The following is a 13,516-nucleotide window of genomic DNA, read 5'->3' as shown; positions in this document are numbered from 1 at the left end:
AAAATGCTTAACTTCATAATAGCAGCCCATACAAAATTTGATAAGAGTTTCTTAAAAATAATAGAAATGAGCTTTTGCATGAATATATGATAGTCATAACTTTTCAAACCAATTAATTTGCATTCCTTTATATCGACACATCTTCCAAGATTAGAGATATAATGATCTAGACATTTTAATGATTTTAACCATGTACAAACAACATGTCTCAGATTCTTATTCAATGTATAAATTGTCTTTGGCTTTGGTCCCCTATTACTATCATCGATATTAAGAGTGGGTCTTTTACAAAGGAATTGCATATTTTTTTCTTGCATTGAGATTGTCTTTGATTTTTTTCATTGATATCCATCACTGTATTTATCAGATTATTAAAAACATTCTTCTCAATATGCATTACATCGTGATTATAATGAATTAAATGACTAAACCAATATGGTAAATTTTAAAATATACTCCATTTAGTTCATTTATGTGTAGTCTCATATTCATATATTGTACCATATAGTTCTTCAATAACAGATAAAAAGTTATCATTATGAACTAAATCTGTTGACTTGTTAATCACAATGGTAAGGTATTTTTTTAATTCTATTCTTAGTGAATTCATCTTTATTCTTTCTGGAATTATAATTTTGTGGTAAAAGTTGTCTATGACAATTAAAATAATTTGGCTTCTTCCCATGTTACAATCTGATTGACTTTGATCTCTGGATACATATTGGGCATCCTAAGATCTTAGCGATACTCCAACCATATATCATATCAAAAGCTAGAAAGTCATTTATGGTCCAAATTAGAATAACGTTCATTACAAACATCTGATTAGTATGAACATCGTATGTAGGAAAACGTTCAGCTCATAGTTGTTTTAGCTCTGCAATCAATGGTTGCAATAAACCTCTATTAACTTCTTTCGATTTTATGAGCCAAACACAACCAATGTTAAAAATATATAAAGTGTTTTTATGTACATCCCAGGTGGAAGATTATATGAAATTAAGAGAACTGGGCAACAAAAATAATTTCTTCTTAATTTGCTAAATGGAGCAAACCCATCAGCACAAAAACCTAATATAATATTTCAAGTCACCTTTGCAAATTCTGGATATGTTCTATTAAAATTTTTCCACATCTCTACATTTGATGGATGACACATTAACCCCTCATCTATTTAATGATTTGCATGTCAAGTTATGCATTCAACATTTACCTTTGATGCATAAAGCCTTTAAAACTTAGGAGTTAAAGGCAAATAAAATAATTGACTATATGATTTATGTTATTGTTGACTCCTTCTAGTGCTCTTGTACTTAGCTTATTATAAAATTTACAAACATCTGCATCTTCATCATCTCCCTAATATAGCATACAACCATCTCTGTAAACACTAATTCTTTTCATTGGAAGACCTAATTCTTTCACAAGTTTTTTAATATTGTAAAAATCATTGGGCAGTATGTGATCACGCGACAACGTCTCTCCAAAAACTTGAACAAAATCATTAAAACAATCTTATGACTGTTGGTGCAGGGAGCACTAGATGATTGAACCTAAGTTTTGATTATGGCAAAGGGTCCAAAATTAAGGTTACTTGTTATCTAACAAGTTTGAATGAGCTTATAGGAAAGTCCTAAGTGTTCTTCGACAAAAGTCTTAGTGGATTCTAGGCAGGTTGAAACCCTAGGGGGAGGTAATCCTAGGTCCTAGGGGGTGATAACCTTAGGTAATGGAAAGTCCTAACTGCGGTTAGACAAGGTGAAGTCTTGGCGGGTCAAGCACTTTGGGCGAAATCCTAGAGTCAGGAACTCTAGGAGAAAATCTTGGTTGTCGTGGACAGGGTGAAAGTCTAGATAGGTCGTGGAGCGGACGCTCAACATAAAAACCTGAAGTCTCGGACGTGATTAAAAATCCAGACGGCCGTGAAGGACCGATCTGCAAAAGTTAAATTCTTCCAAAAAGAGTAGGAGATGGCGCGTTCCCTCGAAGAGAGAACAGAGACGTTAGTTCAACCTAGAGTTTTAGCAAAACTCAAAGTCAAAATGGGACAATCAAAGGTGTCAAATTCATATTACATATATTGTTTATTGTCCGGACTAACTTTATTTTGTAGAAAAAGGAGGCTAAAAAGTTGGTCTGGGCGCCCGGACCAGCCTCGTCCAGGGCAGGCCTGGGGCGCCTTGGCGATCCAGGCGCCCGGAGTCAATCTAGGTGCTCGGACGGTAAAAGTCATCCACAAGTTGATGTGGAGCATGTTAATTGGCCGAGACATGTGGTCCAGGTGCTAGAGGGGTTCCAGGCACCCGAAATAGCATATATAAGTAGCACTCGACCAAGGGCTAAAGAACAACATTCTGAACAACTTCTACTTCTGTAAGCTGCTCCGAAAAAGCCCCTACGACGCCCAAAAGATCTGACGACGATTCTACTAAAGATTTCATACCTGTAGTTATCGATATTCTTTATTTTACAAGTTGTTTTAATATTATAATTCCATAGTTGTACTTATTCAGAATTGATAGTGGATTGCCTATCGAAAGCACTCTCACATGCGGGCCTTGGAGTAGGAGTCGCCACAGGCTCCGAACCAAGTAACTCTTAGTGTTCGTGATTACTTTCTTTCTATCTTTTCTTTCTTATTCCATTGTGTTTTACTCAAACATTTCTAAACAAGCGTGAAAGCCATGAGCGCTATTCACCCGCCCTCCCCTTCTAGCGCATCGATCCTACAATTGGCATTAGAGCGGAGTCGCTTCAAATTGGTAAAACCACCATTCAAGCAATTTTTTGCGGTATTAGTTTTTAATTTTTTTGGAGTTGATTAGAATCGGTATTGCCTCTCCCGATCAGTTTTCTTGCAATCAAGTTTTCTTCTCAAAACTGGTGTAACACCACTCGAGTTTGTTTATTTATTTAACACTTTATGCAGCATTACTAAGCCAAGACCTAGTCTTGGGACAAATTCTATTTGTGTGTGTGTGTGTGTGTGCAAGGATTTTTTTTTATATCCTACGAAGAAGGGTATAGCACTGCACTCCCTCCCTTCTTATCCGGTGAAGACTTCGGCTATTAGAAGAGCCAAATGGACTGTCGCCTTAAGACGCAGGTGGAAATATGGATAATCTTCTAGATGAGATTCGCATATCCCACCAAAGATGGAGTCCTTGTCCCGTGTGACAAATGGGATGCACCAACTAGAAAGAAGATTGGGGCTGACGCCAAAGTTACTCAGACTCTACAATGCGGCCTGACAAAAGAAGAGTTGAACTGAATCAGCCCGTTCTCAAGCGCAAAGGAGCTGTGGGGAAAGTTGATCGAGCTACACGAGGGAACTTCCGACATGAAGGTAAGCAAATATGATTTGATATTAAATAAACTTTATAATATAAAAATCCAGGAAGGTGAATCGGTAAGTTAACTTCATGCGTGTATCCAAGACCTCCTCAACGGTTTCCACACAATTAGACAAAAGGTGAAAAATTGCGACGTCATCAGGTATCCACTGAATGCATTTTCGAGGAACACTTTGTGGCATTCATGGTAGATGCTTACAAAGTGTCTAAGGATCTTTCACAAATTAAATTAGAGGAATTATTTTTTGAATTCAAACTCCACGAACAGACTAATGCACTACCATTCGAGAAAGGTATAACTTTGGTCGCAGGTATGACTAAAACGCAAGAACCAAAAGCAAAGCGTCAGGCTGAACCTGAGTCCGAAGATGAACCAAACTCAGAAGACGATGACGATGACATCAATGTCCTGCTCGTCAACCTTGTATGAAAACTCTACAAGAAGAAAAAATGATTCACCAAAAAGGACATTAAGAAGGTGATCCAATCAAAAATAGTGCAACCGAGTCCAAAAGCCCAGTCTGAAGTAAATTGCTATGGCTGCAACAAAAAGGGACACATCAAAGCCAATTGTCTGAACCAAAAGGAAACAAAGAAAAGACAGAAAGAAAGCAATCATGAACACTAAGAGTTACTTGGTTCGAAGCTTGTGGTGACTCCTACTATAAGGTCCGCGCGTGAGTGCTTTCGATGGGCAATCCACTATCAATTCTGAATAAGTACAAGTATGAAATTACAATATTAAAACAACTTGTAAAATAAAGAATACCGACAACTATAGATCTGAAATCTTCAGTAAAATCGTCATTGGAGCTTTTGGGAGTCGTAGGGGCTTTTTTGGAGCATCCTACAGAAGCGGAAGTTGTTCAGAATATTGTTCTTTAGCCCCTGATCAAGTGCTACTTATATATGTTGTACGGGTGCCTGAAACCCCTCCAGGCACTTAGACCATGTGTTCCGACCAATCGACGTACTCCATATCAGTTTGTGGATGACTTTTGTGGTCTAGGCGCCTGAACCAGGCGCCCCAGGCTCACCCTGGGCGAGGCTGGTCCGAGCGTCCGGACCAACTTTTTTCAGCCTCCTTTTTTCTTGCAAAACAAAGTTAGTCCAGGCAATAAACAATATATGTAATATGAATTTGACAGCCTCTGTCCGGTTCTGACTTTGAGTTTCGTTGAAACTCTTGGTCGAACCAACGCCTACTGTTCCCTCTTCAAGGGAACGCATCCTCACCTACTCCTCTCAGGAGAATTTACCTTTTGCCAGATCGGTCCTCTACGACCATTTAGACTTTTGCTCAACGTTCGAGACTTTAGGTCTTCATGCTAAACGTCCACTCCATGACCCATGCAGACTTTCACCTGGTCTGCGACCACTAGGATTTTCACCTAGAGTCCCCGACTCTAGGATTTCGTCCAAAGTGCTGGACCTATCAAGACTTAACTTAACTTTAACCTTTCTAAAAAGATTTTATTTAAAAAATTTAACTAAATACTTAGATTTAGAAAATTTTTCATTTAAAAAATTTAACCAAATACTTAGCTTTAGAAAGGTTTTATTTTTTTTTTAAAAAAAAATCTTTCAAAAGCTTCCTTTTAAGCTAAATTTGTTTAAAGTGATAAATTCAAAGGGAGCTTCAAATTAAAATTTTGAAAGGAATTAAAAGTTAGTTTTTAAATTATCTTTACAAATCAATTTTGTCTCTAACTTAGTATCTTTTTGATGTATATCAAAGGAGGAGAAAAAGGTTAAGGTTAAATTAAACATATAACTTTTGATTAAGGGGGAGAATAAGGGAGAGTTTTTGTCAAATTATTTTACTTATGCATAAGTTCTTTTAATTGTTTCACTTATGCTCATGCTTAAGTTCTATACATTATTGTCATGTTTTACTTAACTTTGAACCAGGTTATCATAATCAAAAAGGGGGAGATTGTTGGTGTAGGGAGCACCAAACGATTGAACCTAAGTTTTAATTATAACAAAGGGTTTAAAGTTAAGGTTACTTGTTGTCTAACAAGTTTGAATGAACTTATAGGAAAGTCCTACGCGTTATTAGGTAAAAGTCCTAGTGGATTCTAGGCAGGTTGAAAACCTTAAGGGGAGGTAACCCTAGGTCATAGGGGGTGGTAACCTTAGGTAATGGAAAGCCCTAACCGTGGTTAGGCAAGGAAAAGTCTTGGCAGATCGAGTACTTTGGGTGAAATCCAAGAGTCGGGGACTCTAGGTGAAAATCCTGGTAGTTGCGGACTAGGTGAAAGTTTGGACGGGTCGTGGAACGGATGTTCAACATGAAGACCTGAAGTCTCGGACACCGAGCAAAAGTCCATACAGTCGTGGAGGGTTGATTTGGAAAAAGGTAAATACTCCCGAGAGAAGTAGGTGAGGACGTGTTCCCCCAAAGAGAGAACAGTAGGCGTCGGTTCGACCTAGAGTTTCAGTGAAACTCAAAGTTAGAACCGGATAGTCAGAGGTTGTCAAATTCATATTATATATATTGTTTATTGTTTGGACTAACTTTGTTTTGAAAGACAAAAGAGGCTGAAAAAAGTTGGTCTGGATGCTCGGAGTCCAGGCGTCCGGAGCTAGTCCGGGCACCCCGGACTAGCCTCGCCCATGGCGGGCCTGGGGCGCCTTGGCAATTCGGGCGCTAGGAGTAGGTCCAGGTGCCCGGACCGTAAAAGTCATCCACAAGCCGATGTGTGGTCTAAGCGCCCGGAGGGTTTCCAAGTGCCCAGAATAGCATATATAAGCAGCACTCGACCAAGTGCTAAAGAACAACATTCTGAACAACTTCCGCTTCTGTAAGCTCCTCCGAAAAATCCCCTATGATGCCCAAAAGCTCCAACGACGATTCTACTGAAGATTTTAGATCTGAGTTGTCGATATTCTTTATTTTACAAGTTGTTTTAATAATATAATTCCATACTTGTACTTATTTAGAATTGATAGTGGATTGTCCATTGAAAGCACTCTCACATGCAAGTCTTGAAGTAGGAGTTGCCACAGGCTTTGAACCAAGTAACTCTTGGTGTTCACGAATGATTTCTTTCTATCTTTTCTTTCTTAATCCACTCCGTTTTACTCAAACATTTCTAAATAAACGTGAAAGCCACGAGCACTATTCACCCCCCTCCCTCTCTAGTGCATCGATCCTACAGCGACATGTTAGGCTCTGCCTTGACATTCAATAGTCTTGCAGTGAGAGATAACTTAGTGTGGCTATCACAATCAACCCATAATAGTTCCTCTACAGCACTCAACACTTCCTAAAATTGGGGATATGTTTCATCAACACTTGGTACTTCTACTTCCTCCAACGATGATGTATAAGTAGTAAACATTTGTCCAACTTTTGGAGAACAACTAAAACCTGGACCATGCATTTCAGGAATGAAATTCTGACTTGCTATATTAATTACCATCCTCTGATATGAATTTAATTGAGTATAATAATACTAATTCCCACTAACTGAGAATTGTATGTTTCGTCCATAATTCTCATCAGATATGAATGGTTCACTATGACATATCCAATTATAGTAATTCAAGGTAAAACCAAATCTATAAAGATGTTCTAAATCTTTATTGCAGTGTAAAAATTTTCCATTGATCAACTTTCTACATGGACATCTTATATTATTGTCATTCATATACTCAACATTACTAGATATAAAATTCAAAAATTGGTTCAACCTAGTCATAAACTCATCATTTAAACCTTAACGATCAAGTAAATTCTTTTTATACATTTAACTTCTTTTAATTTGTTCTATATTTTACTTATTTCCAATTTATTACAACATTAACAATAATTACTATACATAAAAACTAGAGTACACTAATGGTCAATATACTTAGTTCACATATAAATGGAGAGAAAATATAACAAATAAAATCAATAACATGAGATAGTACACTAATGTTATCATTATTAAAGTAACGGGTGTAGGTATACCTAACAAAGGTCAATAAAGATGAGTGTCTCTCCAAACACGTCAAATATAGACATGCATAAATAATATTACAAAGCCAACAATCAAATATAAATGTCGACAAATAAATATAGTCTTGTGGCCATCAGCATATAATATCTTGCGGGCAGCTTGTGACTACCAACCAACCGAGGATAGCCATGAACAGCACTTGCCAGCCATGGACAATCACGGATGGCCATAAAATTACGACTGTCCGAGGCTAGTCGCGACTATTTGTAACTGTCTACGGCAGACCACGACCGGTTACCATTGTCCGTAGCCAGCCGCGGCCCAAGGTCGGCTGCCCGTCAGAGAGGAAAGACAAGGGTGAGGGAAGAGAGAGGGAGCTTACTAGTCGGAGATCGTCGTCATAGGAGAGGAATCATCACCGCCAAAGGAAAAAAAGACTTAGGGCAGGGGGAGTCGGGCAGGTTCAGAGATTTTAGGGTTTTTTGGTGACCATAATTTCCTCGCCAAATTTGTCACAAATTTGTGATGAATCAATGGATTCGTTGCCAAATATATGACAAAACAATGGATTCGTCGCCAAATCTACGATGAATCCATGAATTTGTTGCAGAATGGATAAATTTTAAAATAAATAAATAAATATGCCTGAAACTGCTAGTTGATTAGCCTAGAGAGCTTAGAATGTCATGAATTTGTGTTCAAAAAATCACTGATCATAATATATTAGGCCAAATTGATGTTTGAAGATATGGATATAATCAAGAGAACTAGAGGAACACATGGAAACTTATTTCATGTCATTACAAGCTCTCTAGATCCATCAACCGATTTCAGACACTTTTATTTTTATTTTTAATTTTCTTTTCCATTCTGCGATGAATCAATAGATTTGTCGCAGAATGGGAATTTTTTAAAAAACTAAAGTATCCAAAATCGGTTGATAGACCTAGAGATCTTGGAATGACATAAAATCAGTTCCTGTATATTCCTCTAATTCTTCTAATTATATCTATGTCTACAAATATTTATTTAACCTTATATATTTAGATCAGTGATTTTTTAAATATGCATATATTTAAAAAAATTAATTCGTGTTCAAAAAATCATTGATCGTAATATATTAGGTCAAATTGATGTTTGATCGCAATATAATCATGAGAATTAGAAAAACATATATGAAATGGTTTTATATAATTATGCGCTTTCTAGGTCTATCAACCAGTTTTAGATATATTTATTTTTAAAATTTTTATCCATATGAAATGGTTTTATATAATTATGAGCTTTCTAAGTCCATCAACCAGTTTTAGATATATTTATTTTTAAAATTTTTATCCATTCTACGATGAATCCATGGATTTGTCGTAGAATGGGCATTTATTTTAAAAGATAAATAAATATGTCTGAAATCGATTTATGGATGTAAAGAGTTTGGAATGATATGAAATCAATTTCTATATATATCCCTCATTCTCCTGGTTATATTCATGCATTCAAATATTAATTTAACCCAACATATTGAGATCAGTGATTTTTTTTTTGAACATGTATATGTACAAAAAATTTAATTCATGTTTAAAAAAATCATTAATCGTAATATATTAGGTCAAATTAATATTTGAAAGTATGAATATAAATAAGAAAATTAGATGAATACATAAGAAATGGTTTTATGTCATTGTGAACTCTCTAGGTCTATCTACCGATTTCAGACACTTTTATTTTTATTTTTACTTTTTGCCCATTTTTGATGAATCCATGAATTCGTTGTATAATTGGCGTAGCTTCTGTGACGAATTTTGAATTCATCGCAGAGTTTATAACGAATAGCGATTTCATTACAAAATTTGTAACGAATTTGAAATTTCGTCGCAAAGTTTACAACTAATATCGAATTTCGTCACTAATTGCTAATGAATTTGATGACAAAAAATATAATTTGTTGTTAATTTGTGATAAACTATTTCGTTGCTAATTAAAGACGAATTCTTTTTTTTATCGCTAAATTTATTACAGATTTAGGATTAAAATTTTTTATCCCTAAACCCAAATTTTTTTCATAGTGTCCCATCTCTGGCTCCAAGTAGTCACTGATCACCGGAACTCCACCAAAAATTACAACGAAAAGAACACTCGTACATAAATCTTAATGTTAAAAATTAACCTTACATATTTATTTTATTTCTATCTTCTTCATCACCACCACAACAACCACCACCGGCGCCGGCGCCGCCGCTGCAGCCGACTATTTTCACTGCGCTCTATTGGCATTTTCGTATCAGCAACTTCTGGCAACGCCGGCGCTCGTGACGCAATTTCTTGCAACGCCGACACTCGCGACGTTTTATGCTTAATGTAGTCCATGATCATTTCTGTCCCATCTCTTCCATTGTGGTAGTTTCCGGACCTCATTATTTCACTGTGGTAAAGAACTTCCGTACCCCAATGACCAACTTGGGGAATCGACATCTCGGGCATCCTGCCTACGGGAATTGCAGCGGTCATGCAGCAGATGCGGCCGTAACTGTAAATGTAAATGAATCAAATATTTATGAATAAAATTAATATTTATTTGATAAAAAACTTATTTATATTGATTTAATATATATAATTAAATAAATGAGTAAATTTTAAAATTTTAATAAATTTAAATACATATATATATATATATATATATAGTTTTTTAATATTCATAAATAAAAATTATAAATTATTCATATATAATATTTATAAATAAAATTTATAAATCATGTTAATCGATGAAATTCTCATTAATAAACATCACCCGCCGTGTGCTGTAATTGGCGTGATTGCATCCTCATCAAGAACAAGTGCTGACTTGATTTCATCCCCATCACTATCATCAAGAACAAGTGCGGACTTGATTTCATCCTCATCACCATCATCATTATCAATTGACTTAATTGCATCTAGTTCAGTAATTGACTTGATTGCATCGTCCATCTCATCATGAACAAGTGCTGTAATTGACTTGATCGCATCGCCCCCCTCATTGAGAAGGTAATCCATGATCATTACCATTCCTATTATCGCCCAATAGGTTGTTGAAGACAAGAGAGGTAATCCAAAAAACAGGAGAGATAATCCAAAAAATAAAAGAGATAATTCCCCTGGAAATAAATCACAGATAGAGAGAGAGAGAGGTGTTAATTAAATGTCCATTATTGCATGACAATAAGAGAAGAATACAAAATGTAATTTTAAGTAAGGAATCAATCACACCTTTAAGCTTTCCTAAGACACATTTTTTCTTTTCGAAACAGATTTCTGAAGTAACTATCTCGAGTCTCCGCGGCGGCTGCGAGAAAATATAGAAAACATAGTTTAATCATGCATGAAGCTTATTTAAACAAAACTCCATCTCCAGCTAAACAAATTAATAGACTAGCTAGTGTCAATCCCCCAATTAAACAACTAAGCACCGATTTTATATATATATATATATATATATATATAGTCGGAGAGAATTTTAAGATTTAATTATTTCCGAAAGACGAGAAAGAACTCCTCACCTCCTTCATCATCTTGTTACTAGTTGGCGAAACGGGATCTGATGAAGACGGCTGAGAATCGCCCACCTTCTCCATTTCGTTAATTACTTGATGGATCATGTGAGGAAATTAAGGGAGAGTCCGATCCCCCTTATTTACAGAATGATTAATCATCTTAGATGTTAGAGGAGGAACCCGTATATTATATATACCACAATAAATTACAATTATTACTTTGCCGACACACAAATATATTGAAAGAAAAGTAGATCTTAACTATTTGACTTCCCCGATGTAAGGGCATCTGTTTTTTTTTTTAAAAAAAGTATTTATGAATTAACTTTCGCTTTTTATTTGTAACTCCATTATGGACGACAACGACAACACACTAGCCACTGTCATGTACAACTCTGACTATTGTCATCAAAATATGTGTCGGCACTGGTGAAGGGCATCTTTTTAGTTTTTTTAAGTATTTAAGAATTAAATTTCAGTCTTGATAAATTAACAAATTAACGAATAAATTTTTTTTTAACAGACATCGATTTACGAATGAACTAATAGGCTGTCTACTTTTTAATTTATGACGATGACTAATAAAAAATTGTTATAAGACCGAGCTTGGCATATTAGCCAGGTCCATCACCGTCCCTTATGTCTTTCATACCATATGTGTTGGTATTGGAGGTTGAGGGTGAGGAGGCTCTAAAGACGAATTGAACCGCTCATCTTCTCCACCTCAATAGTAAAGAAAAAGAAAGTGCGGCTTGATCTGTAAAGGTTGCATAGTTGCGCGGCGGCGGCGGCGGCGGCGGAGGAGGAGGAGGAGGAGGAGGAGGAGGAGGAGGAGGAGATCCAAATTATATATTCAACAGAAATAATCTTGCCATGTAAATTAATTTTTCAATTCAGTTAGACTGCTGCAGGGAGATGAGATCAATTAACATTACATTAACACTCAAATAGTTAGTTATAATATATGGGATCCTAATTTATTTTATACATAGATTATAATACTTATTCTTCTTAACAAATTTTTTTTTAATAAAACTAAACCGACGTATTAAAAAAATTAAACTATCTTTATTATAGAACTCTACGTTATTATAATTTTTACACTTTATAAAATATAATATACATTATTGAATAATTCAATAATATGAGTAAAATAGTGATATCATTCCTCCTAAGCAACTTATTATTGTCAAACATACGACAAAATACAAACAAGTAAATCATGAGATATTTTGACCTAATATAGTGTACGGCCCTTTGCATGGGACACAAGAACAACACAAGAAAACACAGACGGTTTTATTTGGTTTGGAGCTTTCGGCGACTCCTACTCCAAAACCCAGGTCCCGCAAACCTATCGATGGGTAATCCACTAAAAACCTCTTCCGGTATCTCCGGAAGAGAGAATTGAGTACAACGAAGATCGGAGAAGTGCAACAGATTGCACTTCCCATTTGCAGAATTTAAGTACAAAACAAATTGTTACCGACACTTATGGATTGAAGTACCTTGTTCGTGTATCGATGTCGATCTGCTGACCACGATCAAAAGTTCTTGGAGCAGTCGTCAGGCGCATCAGCTTCATAGCAGAGCCCAGAGCAGTCGGAACCTCAAATGGATGTATAGTAACTCGTATATGTGCTATTCTTTGAAGCTTCCTCGAGACTGCCTTATATAGGGCATTGAGGGCGCCTTCCACAGCCTTGGAAGGCACCTCCAATAGGATAAACTTTATCCAGAACAGTCCAGCTCTAATCTACGACGATATCTAAATTTCATCTTACGGAAGACGTTTTCCATAGCCTTTAATTTGAAGGAGCCTTCCATAAACAGTATAAAGGCGTCTTTATCTGTTTGAAGACGTCTTCCATGAATGGTACAAAGGCGCCTTCAGACATTATTGATCTGAAAGCAAATTTACTCCTTTGTCTTGCAAAACAACGTTAGTCAAATAAATCAAATAATAACCTACAAGACAAGTGTTAACACAATAATAATGAACAGTATTAATTAGTTCTATCCTCCCAAAACCATAAGCTAATCAAGGTCTCAAATTAGGAATCCAAAATGGACCTAACCAAAAAATATGAACTACCAATATCAATTAGCATATCAGCAGAAAATGCATAAAGTAAAATAATACTGTGAAAAATGGATCCATCGGCCGTTGCGCATCCTCTCTCTCCCTCCCCCCCCCCTCTCTCTCTCTCTATATATATATATAAATAAATAAATATATATATATATATATATATATATATATATTGTAGAAAATATTTTCTAAATGCATGATAGACGAATTAATTAAATGCGGTAAATACTTACAGCGATCTCCCGCAGATCCGCAATCGGCAGTGGCGAAGACTCGCTGTCGGAAGAGCGATCACAATGTCGGAAAGCCCTCCGCAATTCCACAAACCAAATCCCGTCGCCTTGGATGTACTCCTCTTGCTCTCGTCGCACGCTCGCGATTTCACACACCCGAGAGCCTTGGACGTACCCCCTTTATATAGGGAAATCCACTAGGGGTATAATGGACCTTTCCATTATGTGTAGTGGGGAACATGGGCCACGTTCCCCACTATCCCCATTTCCAACATCTCCCACTCGTCCAAGGTAAGTCACTAAGATTAGTTCATTCAGGTAAGTCACAAAGACTTAATAAGTCACATAGACTATTAGAGAG

At 36.3% G+C, this 13,516-nt stretch overlaps 1 protein-coding gene across 1 annotated transcript; it reads right to left on the bottom strand.

Moving 5' to 3' along the window:
- Positions 1-9,394: 9,394 nt before the first annotated feature.
- LOC122028889 lies at positions 9,395-11,034 on the bottom strand. The gene is made up of 4 exons (XM_042587855.1): positions 10,837-11,034; positions 10,547-10,622; positions 10,089-10,434; positions 9,395-9,827 (listed from the first exon to the last, which is right to left on the bottom strand). Exons 1-4 carry the CDS (start codon positions 10,933-10,935, stop codon positions 9,500-9,502), a joined length of 849 nt encoding a protein of 282 aa, XP_042443789.1. The 5' UTR covers positions 10,936-11,034; the 3' UTR covers positions 9,395-9,499.
- Between the last annotated feature and the right edge of the window lie 2,482 nt (positions 11,035-13,516).

This window comes from Zingiber officinale, chromosome 1A (assembly GCF_018446385.1).
Source record: "Zingiber officinale cultivar Zhangliang chromosome 1A, Zo_v1.1, whole genome shotgun sequence".
Taxonomy (NCBI): domain Eukaryota; kingdom Viridiplantae; phylum Streptophyta; class Magnoliopsida; order Zingiberales; family Zingiberaceae; genus Zingiber; species Zingiber officinale.
Note: the sequence above shows the minus strand (reverse complement) of the source record. Positions and strands in the feature narration are given on the sequence as shown.